General features: G+C 39.4%; 1 protein-coding gene across 1 annotated transcript in view; it reads left to right on the top strand.

Moving 5' to 3' along the window:
* The window catches only part of Cstf3 (cleavage stimulation factor, 3' pre-RNA, subunit 3, 77kDa), an 83,010-nt gene that overhangs the window by 45,601 nt on the left and 22,095 nt on the right, over positions 1-15,314 (top strand). Inside the window, exons 4-11 of the mRNA XM_013019555.1 lie at positions 7,097-7,129; positions 8,650-8,747; positions 9,799-9,865; positions 9,945-9,979; positions 10,115-10,241; positions 11,631-11,708; positions 12,497-12,659; positions 13,462-13,466. Of these exons, the coding sequence (XP_012875009.1) occupies positions 7,097-7,129; positions 8,650-8,747; positions 9,799-9,865; positions 9,945-9,979; positions 10,115-10,241; positions 11,631-11,708; positions 12,497-12,659; positions 13,462-13,466 (606 nt within the window). The remainder of the gene's footprint in view (positions 1-7,096; positions 7,130-8,649; positions 8,748-9,798; positions 9,866-9,944; positions 9,980-10,114; positions 10,242-11,630; positions 11,709-12,496; positions 12,660-13,461; positions 13,467-15,314) is intronic.

Here is a 15,314-nt window from a genome sequence, read left to right as displayed (position 1 = left end):
CAACTGACCGGAAAAAAAAAAAAGTGGAAGGTTATTTAGTAAAAAGAAAGATCTAAAGATAGACCTAAAGATAATATTTCTCTTTAGTACATTTTAATTTCCATCATAAACTATAATACACAGGGTGGTGTAATTTCCACTCATATTTGATAGTTAATTTGCTGACATTTAAAGGGAGGAATTCAAATTTGTCTACAGGTTTTGTTAACCTATTAACTGTACATTGGTATATATACACCCATGTAGATAGTGCATTTATATTTATATCTGTTTATTTTCTTTTTTACAATGCTAGATTAGATCCATGTCCTTTCATATGTTAGGCAAGCATTATGCCCTCGGCCTTATTTATATATGTATTTAGTTCTTTCTTTTTGCTTTTTGGATCTGGTCGTGGGGCCTGAACTCTGGGCCTGGGCGCTGTCCCTCCGCTCTTCAGCTCCAGGCTAGCGCCCTACCACTTGAGCCACAGCGCCACTTCCGGCATTTTTTCTTTTTTTATGTGGTGCTGAGGAATCGAACCCAGGGCCTCAGGCATGCAAGGCAAGCACTCTACCACTGAGCCACCTTCCCAGCCCCTATATGTGTATTTAGTAAGAAAAATATAAATTATAGAAGGAATAAAGTTTGGAAAAATTAGGAAATGGACATTTCTAAAACTTAACAGTTATCAATTTTCTTTTTTTAGCCTCACCTATACTAACATGACTCCTTAAGTTATAAGGAGTTATAAGATAACTTATAAGTTATGCAACTAATGTTAATTAAACATGTGGAAAGTTTTATTTGTAGACACATTTTTGGGTTTTTCTTTTCTGTTCCTAGGCCTAAACATGGAGCCTGGGCGCTGTTCCTGAGCTTCTTCTGCTCTAGGCTAGTGCTCTTCCACTGGAGCCTCAGCTCGGCTGCCAGCTTGATGTGGGGGGGCAGGGCAGTAATCTATTGGAGACAGAGTCTAACACAGTCTTTCCTGCACGGGCCCACCCAGAGTGGGTAGGAAAAAGAATGTGCTGCAACCACTTCAGCAACCTAGAAATCTGTTTGTAAATCTTGAGATGTTCTTCTAAATTGTTATTCTCATTCCTTAAAAACTATATTCTTAAGTCTTCAGTGACATAGTTTTCAAGGTAGAGAGGATTGGAAAGTAGACAAAAAATAGTGGGGACAAAAAGTAAAGGTACAGAAAATAAGCTTATATTTAGAATTACATTTGTTTTCAGGATTAAGACTAAACTTTTTGGGGGCTGGGAAGGTGGCTCAGTGGTAGAGCGCTTGCCTTGCAAGCCTGAGGCCCTGGGTTCGATTCCTCAGCACCATATAAGCAAAAAGAAAAAAAAAGCCGGAAGTGGCGCTGTGGCTTAAGTGCTAGAGTGCTAGCCTTGAGCTGAAGAGCTGAGGGACAGCACCCAGGCCTAGAGTTCAGGCCCCACAACTGGACCCAAAAAAAAAAAGACTAAACTTTTTGGAAAAGTAGCAGAGAGTTGGTTGTCCTAAGTTGCATAAAAGTTATGCTTTAAAAAGCTTCAAGGAAGTGGCGCTGTAGCTCAAGTGGTAGAGCGCTCGCCTTGAGCTGAAGAGCTGAAGGACAGCGCCCAGGCCCAGAGTTCAAGCCCCATGACCCACAAAAAAAAAAACAAAAAATAAAAAAAATAAATAAAAAGCTTCAAAAGGAGCAAATTAGGAATGTAGGTATGCAATTCATTTGCTGCTCCTGGGGCTTAAACTTGGGGGCCTGGGCTCTGTCCCTGAGCTTTTATACTCTAGGCTAGTTTTCTACCATTTGTGCCAAAGCTCCACTTCTGATTTTTTGGTGGGTAATTAATCTACTGTCAGTGTCTTGTTATGAAAGTAACTCAGGCTAGCCTTGAACTTATAAAATTAAGCAATCCATTGAAAGTAAACAGTTCAATAGTTGTTCAGCCCCAGTTTTCATTCCAAAAGACAAGTGGTGACCCATTACTTCCCAGGAAGTGACTAAGAGCTTGGGAAAAAAAAATATTTTTTTTGGTTGGTCATGGGGCTTGAACTCTGGGCCTGGTTGTTGTTCCTCAACTCTTCAGCTCAAGGAAAGCTCTCTACCACTTGAGCCACGGCACCATTTCCAGGTTTCTGGTGGTTAATTGGAGATAAGAGCCTCATGGACTTTCCTGCCTGCGCTGGGTTTGAACTGCAATCCTCACATCTCAGCATCCTGAGTAGCTATGATTACAGGCGTGAGCCACAGGTGCCTGGCTCAAAAATTTTTAAGTGTTAAAGGCTTAGGAAGGGCTGAAGGCATGGCTCAAGTGGTCAAGCACTTTAACAAGCTAAGTAATTCAAACCCCTATACTAGCAAAAAAGAATAAGGATAAGGAAGACATCATCTATATTTTTGAATGTATTATATTTGTTTTACTATCCCCTAAATAGCCACTTGTCTGAATCTAGTTAAATGTAATGTTTAACCAATCTTTACATTTTTTAAGTCATTTTACCATTCTGTAAAATAAGAATTATTATTAGGAAGTTGCAATTCAAAAAATTCCTGCTATAACAGGAAATTCAGATGTCAGGGCTGGGGTGTTACTCAGTATTAGAGCACTCACCCAGCATGTTCAAGACAGGATGTGATCTTCAACACTGAAAAAACAGACAAACAGATAAATAGATAGATAGATAGATTAGAGAATTAGTATTGAAAATCCCAAATTTTATTCTTTTTTAGCTATGAAAATCACATCTCCACATTATATAAATCTTGAAAAAAATCATTTTATTACCATACCATATAAAGTATTTGTATTTCATTATTCAGTCTCTCTCTTACACACATATTATTAGCAGGTATTAAATAAATGTTAATTTATTTTTAGATCAGTACTACTAAATCTATAAACTGCAGTCCCCCCAAAAAAATTTTTTTGGTGTTTTTCAATATTACCGTTTTTATCGAGTAGTTGTATAAAGGGGTTACAGTTGCCTAAGGCAAAGATGATTTTTTCAAAGTGGTGCTAAGGCCTTTAAAACATGTTATTTAGGTGCTTTATCACTGAGCTACATTCCCATTGTTTTGTAATGTTATGTAAACCAACGAAATTTGTATAACACCGGGCACTGGTAGCTCATGCCTGTAATCCTAATTACTCAGGAGGATGAGATGTAAGGATCACAGTTCAAAACCAGCCAGGGCAGGAAAGTCCCTGTAAGACTCTTCAATTATCCAACAGAAAACCAGAAGTAGAGCTGTGGCTCAAAGTGGTAGAGCTTTAGCTTTGAACCGAAGAGCTCAGGGACAGCACCTAGTCCCTGAGTGCAAACTCCATTGGACCAACAATAACAACAAAAACTTGCATAGCATTTTATCCATACCCCCCGTGGTGCTGAGGATTAACCCAGGGCCCCATGAATGCTAAGTAATATTCTAACACTAAGCCACATCTCTGGTCCCACCCCACAATTTTTGTTTTGTGACAGGATTCTTGTAAGCCTAATTAGACCTCCAAGAACCTCCTTCCTCTTCTTTTCCAGTTCTGGGATTACATTACAGCTGTTTTACCTACATACCTACTCCATGACATTGATTTTAATAAGGATACAAGCACTATGTACTATAAGCTTTGCAAAATTATTTATATGCATGTAATGGGTTTTAACTGGATACATTTTCTATTAATGACAAATCTGAAATTCCAGATGGCAGAACAAAATACTTCAATGTTTTTTTTTTTTTTTTGGGGTCCGTTCGTGGGGCTTGAACTCTGGGCCTGGGCGCTGTCCTTCAGCTAAGGCTAGCACTCTACCACTTGAGCCACAGCGCCACTTCTGGCTTTTTTCTTTTTGTTTATGTGGTGCTGAGGAATCGAACCCAGGGCCTCAGGCATGCAAGGCACGCGCTCTACCACTGAACCACCTTCCCAGCCCCTTCAATGTATTTTTTTTATTTAAAAATTTAAACTAAGCTTTATCTATATAGAATAGAAAGTTTCTGTTCAAGTGCACATGACTATGTTAAATATATGTAAGTATTTAACTCACAGATTAGATGTTTTATATAAGCAATAGTAAATAATACTTAGGATAGTACTCTAAGAAGAAAATTAATCTAGTAATAGGCTAGTTGAAGATAGAGTGCTCGACTTCTCTCATTAATAATGGATTTTAATGTGATCTGGACCTCAATCTTTCCTTTTCTGCCAAGTGGGGCTAGGTAACAATTTTGTTCTTTCTGGCTGCAAATTCATACTTTTTATTAGTTGGCATACTTTCATTCCTTGGAACAGTCCTTTGAAATAGATGTCATTTCCACTAGGAAAGATTAGTAGTTCATACAGTGTAATCATTTTATTCATTTTATCACACTGCAAATTTTGTCTTCCAAACAGGTTGATAATAAAATTATTTTTAGATGAGGTTGGATTACACTCATAATCCAGTTATTGAGGAGGTGGAGATGGAGAGAACTGTGGTTTGAGACCAGCCAGGGCAAAAAGTTAGCAAGACCTCATCTCAGTAAGTTAGATGTGATTTTTCATCTCTAGTTCCAGCTACTTGGGAGACCAGAGATTGTAGGATCGTGATCTGAGGCCAGCCCCATGCAAAAGCAAAAGAACCTGCCTGAAAAATAACAGAAGTAAAAAAAAAAAAAAATGCTGAGGTTATGGTACAAGTAGTAGAGTGCCCTGCTTAGCAAGCTCGAGGCCTTGAATTCAAACCCATAAGTGGTATATTTTAAGTAATGGTCTTATAGCTGCTATGTTATGTCACCACTTTATAGTATAGTCTCTACTGGAGGCTTGCTTGAACTCAGGACCATGTACTTGCCCAGCTGGCACTCACTTGAGTCACTCTTCCAGCCTGCTTTTTCTGCCTGATCTGGCTTAGTACTTTGATCCTCCAGGTTTCAGCCTTTTGAGTAGTTAGGATTAGAGGTACAAACTGGTGCCTGGATATAGTAGTATAATCTCTTTTTCTTTTCTATTCTTCCTCTACCCTTACCACTATGCCAACCATAACTGTGTTGTGTGTTCTTGCTGGTACTGAAGCTTGAACCTGTGACCTGGGCACTGTCCCTGAGCTTTTTCATACCAGGCTGGCAGTCTACTATTTGAACCACCTCCACTTCTGGCTTTTGGGTGGTTAATTTGAGATTAAGAGTCTCATGAGGGCTGGGAAGGTGGCTCAGTGGTAGAGCACTTGCCTTGCATGCATGAGGCCCTGGGTTCCATTCCTCAGCACCACATAAGCAGAAAAAAAAAGCCGGAAGTGGCACTGTGCCTCAAGTGGTAGAGTGCTAGCCTTGAGCTGAAGAGCTGAGGCCCAGAGTTCAGGCCCCATGACCGGACCCAAAAAAAAAAAGTCTCATGAATGTAGCCCAGGCTGGCCCTCAATCACCCAAGCAGGTTAAGTCCTCTCTACAACTTTTCCTCAACTGCCAACTAGAGAAGGGACTCACTTGTGCCTTGGGACTGCCAACATAGCTTCAGTGACTAGGCAGAAAAGTACACCTAAGGCTCCAGCAAACAGAAAAGAATATAAACTAAAGCTGTCAGGACAGACCTCCAGCAAAATAAATTGCTGAAGAGAAAGAGACTGCTAGAACAGAGTAATAGATTCACACTATACAAGAGATATTAACCTCTCCCCCTCCAACACCGGGTTGTGGGGCTCGAACTCTGGGCCTGGGTTCTGGGCCTGGGTGCTGTCCCTCAGCTCTTCAGCTCAAGGCCAGTTACCACTTGAGCCACAGGCCACTTCCAGTTTTCTGAGTGGTTTATTGGAGATAAGAATCTCATGGACTTTTCCTGCTCCGGCTGGCTTTGAACCACAATCCTCAGATCTCAGCCTCCTGAGTAGCTAGGATTACAAGTGTGAGCCACCAGTGCCTGGCTAACATATAAACCAAATACAGAAGTAGGTTAAGTGAAGGAAAATGGCCACACAGATGCTTCATACCCTGGAGAAACTAGTAGACATGTTTTTTAAATCTGAACAAAAATGTAAAACAAGGGACAAAAAAAACCTGATTTTGAGAATAGAACCAGCAGCAGCAGACCTGCAGTATATAATGGGACTTCTAAAATGGGAGAGGGGGACTATAATTGTAAAACCAAAATTTTTTAATTGAAAAAGATGCAAGTTTATAGGTTCAAGGGCATACCGAATTCCAAGCTTATGATAAATGACAGTTACCAAGTGCTCGTTTGCCAGACAAGAACTCCTTTATGGGCGGGGTGGGGGGGGGTTAAGAATGGGAAGGGATGGGAAGGGGAAACAAAGGAGGAGGCAACAATGCTTGATAAAAAATGCACTCATAACTTTGCCCATGTAATTGTAACCCCTCTGTACAGTATTTTCACAATGAAAAAAAAGAAAAGAACTCCTTGAATCTTCTGTATAGCCTGCAAAATAGGTAAAATTAACTCCTTTACTCAGATGAAGAAAAAGGAAGTGAAGTGGATAGGCAGAATGTGAATCTAAGCCTTACTACACAATGAAAAGCAGACACCTATGTTCACATATAAAGTTTAAAAACACTGAAGATTAAGATGGTGAAAGTTTATAAGTTCCAGGGAGGAAGAATGAGCTATGAAAAGAAAAAAAATCCTCATCTGCAGCAGCCTTCAGCCAGAAAACTGCAGAAATTATCCTCCTTAAGAGGACAGAACTGTCTGAGGAAAGGCATGGTAACTATACCTGTATCCTAGCTATTTGATAGGCAGTTCAGGATTGTGATTGAAGGCCAGCCTGGGCAAATATGAGTGACCCAATCTCACCTAATAACCTAGACATGGTGGCATACACCTGTGATCTCATCCACTCAGGTGGAGGTAGAAGGATCTTGGTCCAAGACTAGTTTTGGGCAAAACCCAGGAGACTCAGCTTGAGTTGATCTCAGATTGCAGTTTTCCTATACTGCCATCTTAGTAGCTGGGATTAAATTGTATACCTCCATGTCTGGCCCTCTATTACTTGATTTTTAAAGAACAATGACAACAGAAAAAGTGTAGGGAAGAGTCAGTACAAGGTTGGTTAAAAATTGGTTAAATAAAAAAAAATCATAAATTTCTTTGATACTCTTAAAAAATAATGGTAAATGTTCTTTTTTATTTTTTTTCAGATTAAAGCTAAAAATTATGACAAAGTTGAAAAGGTGAGTTCTCTGAAAATAGTTCGAGTTTTATGCTGAGGATTTTATGTAGATGTAGGTGCATATATGGCAGAGATAGTAAAATATTAACTGCTGTTAGTGATTATATAGGAATTGTACACATTCAGCTTTCTTAACTTTCTAAAAATATTCATAGAAATGCTCAAAAAGGAGGATTATGTATTTGTTTATGCAGGATTGGAATTTTAAAAAAAGAAAATAAGTATGCTCTACAACCAAAAGCACAAGAATTATTTTATTTTGTTGGGGGCCTGGGCACTGTCCCTCAGCTCTTCAGCTCAAGGCTAGTGCTCTACTGCTCTGATCCACAGCACCACTTCTAGTTTTCAGGTGATTAATAGGAGACAAGAGTCTCACAGACATTCCTGCCTGGGCTTGTTTGAACTGTGATTCGCAGATTTCAGCCTCCTGAGTAGCTAGGATTTCAGGCATGAGCCACTGGCATTGAGCTTGAGAGTGATGTTTAACTAACAGGAAATTGTTATTTGTCTTTTATAAAGAAATTAGTTCCTGAAAAGGTTCTGGATTTTTGTAACTATAGCGTTTTATTCACTGGTACATGGGTTTATTTTTTATTTTTGTGTTAATCCTGGGGCTTGAAGTCAGAGCATGGACTGTGTCCCTGAGTTACTTTTTTTTTTTTTTTTGTCGGTTGTGGGGCTTGAACTCTGTCCCTCAGCTCTTCAGCTCAAGGTGAGCGCTCTACCACTTGCTACAGCAACACTTCCGGTTTTTTGGTGGTTTATTGGAGATAGGAGTCTCAGGGTCTTTCCTACCCGGGCTGGCTTTGAACCGTGATCCTCAGATCTCAGCCTCCTGAGTAGCTAGGATTACAGGTGTGAGCCACCAGCGCCCGGCTAAACTTCCAGCTTTTTCTGCTTATATGGTGCTGAGGAATTGAACCCAGGGCCTCATGTGTGCAAGGCAAGCACTCTACCACTGAGCTACCTTCCCAGCCCCAAAATTCTATTCAGATTTTTTCTTTTTTTTTTGGGTCCGGTCGTGGGGCCTGAACTCTGGGCCTGGGCGCTGTCCCTCAGATCTTCAGCTCAAGGTTAGCACTCTACCATTTGAGCCACAGCGCCACTTCTGGCTTTTTTCTTTTTTCTTATGTGGTGCTGAGGAATTGAACCCAGGGCCTCATGCAATGCAAGGCACGTGCTCTACCACTGAGCCACCTTCCCAGCCCCTCTATTCAGATTTTTTTATGGGGAATTAAACCCAGGACGTTGCAGTTGCTAGGCTAACGCATTACCACTGAGCTACATCCCAGCCTTACTTTTTTTTTTCCTACCACTTGAGCCACAGCTCAACTTCTGGCTTTTTGGTGGCTAATTGGAGATTAAGAGTACTTACAGACTTTTCTGCCTGGGCAGGCTTTGAACCATCATCCTCAGATCACAGACTCCTGCATAATTAGGATTACAGGTGTAAACCACCAATGTGAGGCAACACATGAATTTTATTTTATGAATTCTGATAATATTTTCTTATGTTTAAAGCTATTTCAGAGATGCCTTATGAAGGTTTTACACATTGATTTATGGAAGTGCTACCTTTCCTATGTTCGCGAAACAAAGGGTAAACTACCAAGTTACAAGTAAGTGAAATCAGGATCTTTTTTATTTTTTAAAGATTATTTTTATTAGCATATGTTAGTTATACAAGGGAGAGTTCATTGACATTTCCATGAAACGCTATCACTCTCCCTTCTTTCCTCCCCTTATTAAATATAAAATCTAGATCCTAAAAGACTGCAAATCATCTCCAGGCATATTGTCAGTTCCTCATTAACTCTGTTGTTTCTTGACATCATGAGGAGATTTAAAACTTAGGTTTTCCAGGAAATTAGCAAAAGTGCTTCAAAGAAAACGTCTGGCATTAGAATTATATCGGCCATGCCTTTCTATACAGAAGCACTGTGGATCTGCAACACCAAAGCACTTTGTTGACAGGCTTGATAAAGTTTCTCAAAAACTATCTTCATACTTGTCCAGGCACCACTCTTGCTTGTCAGGTTATAGTTGCAGTGTGCCACTAAAGCACATGCTGTGTAGCTGGCTGACTTCCCAGGATGCTTTATTACCTAGCTGCTGCCTATCTTTACTGAATCTAAATAGTGGACCTTCTCAGATACTATTTTTGTATATACCAAAGTTAAATTATATCTATGATTAGAATTCTATCTCTATTATTTTTTCTGATTATACTTACAAGTATTGAAGTATTTTCTCTCTCAATTTTATTTTATTTTATTTTTTTCTCTCTCAATTTTATATTGAATTTCTTTCTCCCTCAATTTTACTTCCAATGTAATAGAGCTTCAGGTATAACTTACCTACCCCTTACTGAGAGAACTATTTCCACATCTAAATGTGGTATGAAACTGGGCAACTTAAAGGATATAAAACTGAATAAGATATGGGCTTTATCTTTGATAAACTCATAAGCAGTATATAAAGCAAGCAAAGTAAACAAATGAATGACCTTGACAAGTACAATATAAAAGAACTCATATAACTTCCAAAGATGCCTTTAATTTTTGTTTATTGCAAAGGTTCAGACATTCTAATCATATGATTGGAAGTTATACATTTCATTGTAAATATATTTTTATAACAAAAATTTTTAAATGTGTCTTTATATTTCAGAGAAAAAATGGCTCAAGCTTATGACTTTGCACTGGATAAAATTGGAATGGAAATTATGTCTTATCAGGTAGTGTTAGAAAAATTAAAATATACACACAAATTTGAAAATGTCAAGAAAGATACTAACATTTTGTTTTATTTCTTAGATTTGGGTGGATTACATCAATTTCTTAAAAGGCGTGTGAGTAATTTTGTCATTTAAAATTTTAAAAATTAAAATTAAAAATAAATAAAAATAGTTAAAATATTGACTATACATAGAATTAATTTAGAATTAGCTATAATATAATTGGTGACATTTGTCATCCAATTTCAGGGAAGCTGTTGGGTCTTACGCAGAAAATCAGAGGATAACAGCTGTTCGAAGAGTTTATCAGCGAGGTTGTGTTAATCCAATGATCAACATCGAACAGCTCTGGAGAGACTATAACAAGTATGAAGAGGTAAATTAAGCCAGAATAGTTTACTATGATAAGCCAAGACATTTTATTTTTTTTCCATTGTGAATTTGTGGAATCTAGCCTTTTTAATATAAGATACCTGAGTATCAATGTTAGATAGTCTCTGGGGAGTTTGTTCATGTTAGAAGTTAAAGCTGAGAAAAATCTCTGTATTTATTATTAGTTCACTTAAAAGTAATAGTAATATGCCCTTTACATTTCAGTCTAAGTAGCATCAAAAGCAAGTATTTTCCAAAACAAGAAACAATTTAGCAAGGTAGCATTGAGTATAATTTTGAAAACCTTTTTAATGTCTGAATAGAAAGCAGCTAAATTTTCTTTTCTTGTGTGTGCCAGTATTATGGCTTGAACTCGGGGCCTATTGTTCTTGCTTAGTTGTTTAGGTGAAGGCTGGCACTTGAACCACATTTCCACTTTTGACTTTTTGTTGATTAATTGGAGCCTGGGATGGCTTCAAACCATCTTCAGAGATCTCAACCTCCTGAGTAGCTAGGATTACAGGTATAAGCCACCATACCCAGCTCAAATTTTCATATCTGCTTCTAAATTGTATCATTTATGATACTGAATGTAAAACTTCACTGTATTTTTTGAGAGAAAGAGAGACAAATACTGTTTTAAGTAAAAAATATTTTAATCTCGCTGGATGCTGGTGGCTCATGCCTGTAATCCTAGCTAATCAAGAAGCTCAGATCTGAGTGTCAGGGTTCAAAGCCAGCCCAGGCAAGAACATCCATGATTCCATGATACTCTTATCTCCACTTAACAACCAGAAAACCGGAAGTGGCACTGTGGCTCAGAGCAGTAGAAAACTAGTCTTGAGCTGAAGAGCTCAGGGCCAGGGGCCAGGCCCAGAGTTCAAGCCCTACAACCAGAAACAAATTTTTTTTTTTTTTAAATCTCATGGACCTCCTAAAAAGGTCCTGGAAGCAGGAATTCTTCAACAACTCACTGAAAGCTGCTAAGCATGAGTTCACTGTCCCTCCCTTCCTTTGTACCTTGCTCCCTGTAGCCCCTTTTTAAGCTGTGCTCACCTAGTTAGCAAAAGGAGAGATAGATAGATAGACAGACAGATAGACCGACCAATCATGACTATTCACCCAGATGAAGCTATACTGTATTAGTAACATTTTTATAAGAAATAATGACCCTTGCCAAATTATTTCCTATTTTTAAAAAACTTGTGATTTATAAAAACCACTGATAGCTCATAAAAAATAATTATTCAACTTAAAAATAATTTTTTCAGGTTGGAAATGTGGTTTAGTGGCAGAACACTTGCCTATTTGCACAGCACACACTGCACCTAGATTTAATCCCTGGAATTGACTTCCAAGAAATTAATAATGTATGGTTTTGCTTTTTTCTTAGGGTATCAATATTCATTTAGCTAAAAAAATGATTGAAGATCGGAGTAGAGACTACATGAATGCTAGACGTGTAGCAAAGGTATGGAATTCTATCAGACCACTTACTTTAATGATTATCAGTGCTATGTATAGCAAAGCTTTCCTTTCCTGTCTTGTATGAATATTGATATTTTCTTTCATTAGCAATCCTAAGTAATGATAACTAATTATAGATAATTGACGTCATATCAACTAATAATTATCTGTCTGAGAAAATGGTGTATTTACAATAAAATACTTCTAAAAACAGATTCTCTACTGATGGCATTATGCCAACATGTCCTCAGTCATGTTGCTCTGTCAACTGGTACATCCCAGAGCGAGCGAGACCCTCATAGATCCTGCAGACAGAGCCCATGGGTTTCTGTTAACTCATTCCTGATAACCTGTTTTGGGGTGTGTAATATTCTGTTATCTTTTTCTCTACTCTTAGTTTTTAGATTATATTAACAAGTGGGGGTTTTTGTTTTGTTTGTTGTTGGTTTTTTGTTTTTGTTTTAGTTGGTCATGGGGCTTGAACTCTGGGCCCGGGTGCTCGCTGTTCCTGAGTTCTTCGGCTCAAGGCTAGCACTCTACCACTTGAGCTACAGCACCACTTCTGGTTTTCTGGTGGTTAACTGGAGATAAGAGTCTCATGGACTTTCCTGCAGAGGCTGGCTTTAAACTGTGATCCTCAGATCTCAGCTTCCTCTGAATAGCTAGGATTATAGGTGTGAAACACCGGCGCCAAGTTACAAGTGATGTTTTTAACAAAATTTTCCAATCTCATTAACTCCAGTCTGTATCTAAGTTGTTCTCAGCTCACCAAAGAATTCTGCTTGTTGTTAGGAATATGAGACCGTAATGAAAGGCTTGGATCGGAATGCTCCTTCAGTGCCTCCTCAGAATACTCCTCAAGAAGCTCAGCAAGTCGATATGTGGAAGAAGTATATACAGTGGGAAAAGAGCAACCCTCTTCGTACAGAGGATCAGACTCTTATAACAAAAAGAGGTGACAAGATAACCCTGCTGGAGTTCTAATTAAATAAATGGACATGAGGCCATTTGATATTAACCCATAGACTACTTGAGGCTCTTGATGTTTTGGTTTTGTTGTTGTTTTTTCCACTAAGATCTCTATATGTAGCTGCCTCAAAGTCACTATGTAGACCAGGTTGGCACTGAACTTGTGATCCTACTCCTTAGCCTTCTACGAGCAAGGGTTATAATCATGTACCACTATGTCCAGCTGAGGCTCTTTTTTTCTTTATTGATTTGTTTGTTTATGGTGGTACTTTGGACTGAATCCAGGGCCTTGTGCTTGTTAAGCAGGTACTCAATCACTGAGCCCCATCTCCAGCCTCTGATGCTCTATTTTTAAAGTCAGGTTATGAGTACAATGCTTCTTAATCAATGTCTCCCATTCTGTTGTTCTTCTTCCCATCCTTATGCACAAGAAATGTAGTTCATTTTTTTATATAATATATATTGGCTATAATGACTCTCACCCTTCCTTCCTCCATTCCTGTGCCTTCTTTTTGCCCTGCCCCCAAAAATATGTTAACGCTTCCTGACATTTTGGTAAACAGTACATTAATTGTTCAAGGGAGTTACACCTTGGGACTCTCCCCTAAGTATACATACCATCCTTTAGTTGGTTTGTTTGTATGTATATGCATAGAGCCCTGTATATGTTGTTATGTATGTTTGTGTTTTAGATCAGCCTTCTGCATAAGAGAAAACATGTGCCATTTGTCTCTCTGAGTTTGACTTACTTAACATAATTTTTTCTAGGTCCATTCATTTCCCTGCAGATAACGTACTATTATTCTAATAGATGAGTAAAATTCCATTATATATATGTACCACATTTTCTTGTGGCTCCTATTATCTTTCTTTCTTTCTTTCTTTTTTTGTCAGTCGTGGGGCTTGAACTCTGGGCCTGGGCGTTCTCGCTCAGCTCTTCAGCTCAAGGCGAGCACTCTACCACTTGAGCTACAGTGTCACTTCCGGTTTTCTGTTGGTTTATTGGAGATAAGAGTCTCACAGTCTTTCCTGCCCGGGCTGGCTTTGAACCGCGATCCTCAGATCTCAGCCTCCTGAGTAGCTAGGATTACAGGCGTGAGGCACCAGCGCCCGGCCTATTATCTTTTTTTGAAGAATGTGGAGTTCTATTTCACAGGAAGCTGAATTACTTAAGACCACTTTGTCTTTGTGGTTTAGGGGTTTTGTTTTTGTGCCAGTCCTAGATCATGAATTTAGAGCCTAACCCCTATCCCTTTGTACTCAAGGCTACTGCTCTACCATTGACCCACAGCTCTACTTCTGGCCTTTTGTCCAACTTGTTGGTGGCTAATTGGAAACAAGAGTCTCAGGGACTTTCTTGCTTGGGCTGGCTTTGAATTGTGATCCTCATATCTCAGCCTCCTGAGCATCTAGGGTTACAGGTATGAGCCACCAGCACTTGGCAATGAGGCTTGGTTTTATACTATTATGATAAATCAGTTTTAGGGGGTTTTGTTGTTGTTGTTTGTTAGTTGTGGGCTGGAACTTTGGGCCTGGGTGCTGTCTCTGAGCTTTTCTGTTCAAGGCTAGTGCTCTCCTACTTTGAGCCACAGCTCCACTTCCAGTTTTCTGGTGGCTCATTGGAGATAACAGTCCTGGGGTGAGGGTAGGGAGGGGAACTGGGAAGGTGGCTCAGTGGCAGAGTGATTGCCTTGCATGCATGAGGCCCTGAGTTCAATTCCTCAGCACCACATAAGCAGAAAAGGCTGGAAGTAGTGCTGTGGCTCAAGTGGTAGAGTGCTAGCCTTGAGCTGAAGAGCTGAGAGACAGCATCCAGGCCCAGAGTTCAAGCCCCATGACCAAAAAAAAAAAAAAAAAGTCTCACAGACTTTCCTTCATAGGCTGGCTTTAAATTGTGATCCTCTGATCTCAGCCTCCTGAGTAACTAGGATTACAGGCGTGAGCCCCACTCAGTTTTAATTTTTTTACCTAAGAGTAAATCCCTTAGTCTTGGGATAAAGTTTTTGTCCTAAAGCATAATGGAAAAGTCCAAAGTGTTTATCCAGATCTTTTAACCAGGTAGATTTCAAATTCTAACTTGCTTCTTCTAGTTATCAGTGGAGACAGCTATTCAACTCTCTCAGCCTTTCATTTTTGCTTTGTATTCTTTCCTGTGTATGTACATTTCAAGGATTGGCTGAGGATTTGCAAATATTCTGGCACTTTTCTTTTGGGAACTTCCACAGACATTTATAGTTTCTAGATAGTCTCATAACCAAGAATTCCATATCACTTTAATCAGTAAAACTGCAGAACTTGACTAGACATCTAGTTGCAAACACATGGGTGTACTCTTCAAGAAAAATAGCTTATTAAATATGGATCTCAAGCCAGGCGCTGGTGGCTCACGCCTGTAATCCTAGCTACTCAGGAGGCTGAGATCTGAGGTTCGAGGTTCAAAGCCAGCCCGGGCAAGCCAGCCCGGGCAAGAGAGACCGTGAGACTCCTATCTCCAATAAACCACCAGAAAACCGGAAGTGGTGCTGTAGCTCAAGTGGTAGAGCGCTCGCCTTGAGCTGAAGAGCTGAAGGACAGCGCCCAGGCCTAGAGTTCAAGCCCCACAACCAACAAAAAAAAGAAAGAAAGAAAGAAAATAAATATG

This window comes from Dipodomys ordii, unplaced genomic scaffold (genome assembly GCF_000151885.1).
Source record: "Dipodomys ordii isolate 6190 unplaced genomic scaffold, Dord_2.0 Scaffold46, whole genome shotgun sequence".
In the NCBI taxonomy this organism is placed as follows: Eukaryota; Metazoa; Chordata; class Mammalia; order Rodentia; family Heteromyidae; genus Dipodomys; species Dipodomys ordii.
The sequence above is the reverse complement of the archived record's forward strand: the minus strand, read 5'-3'. Positions and strand labels throughout refer to the sequence as shown.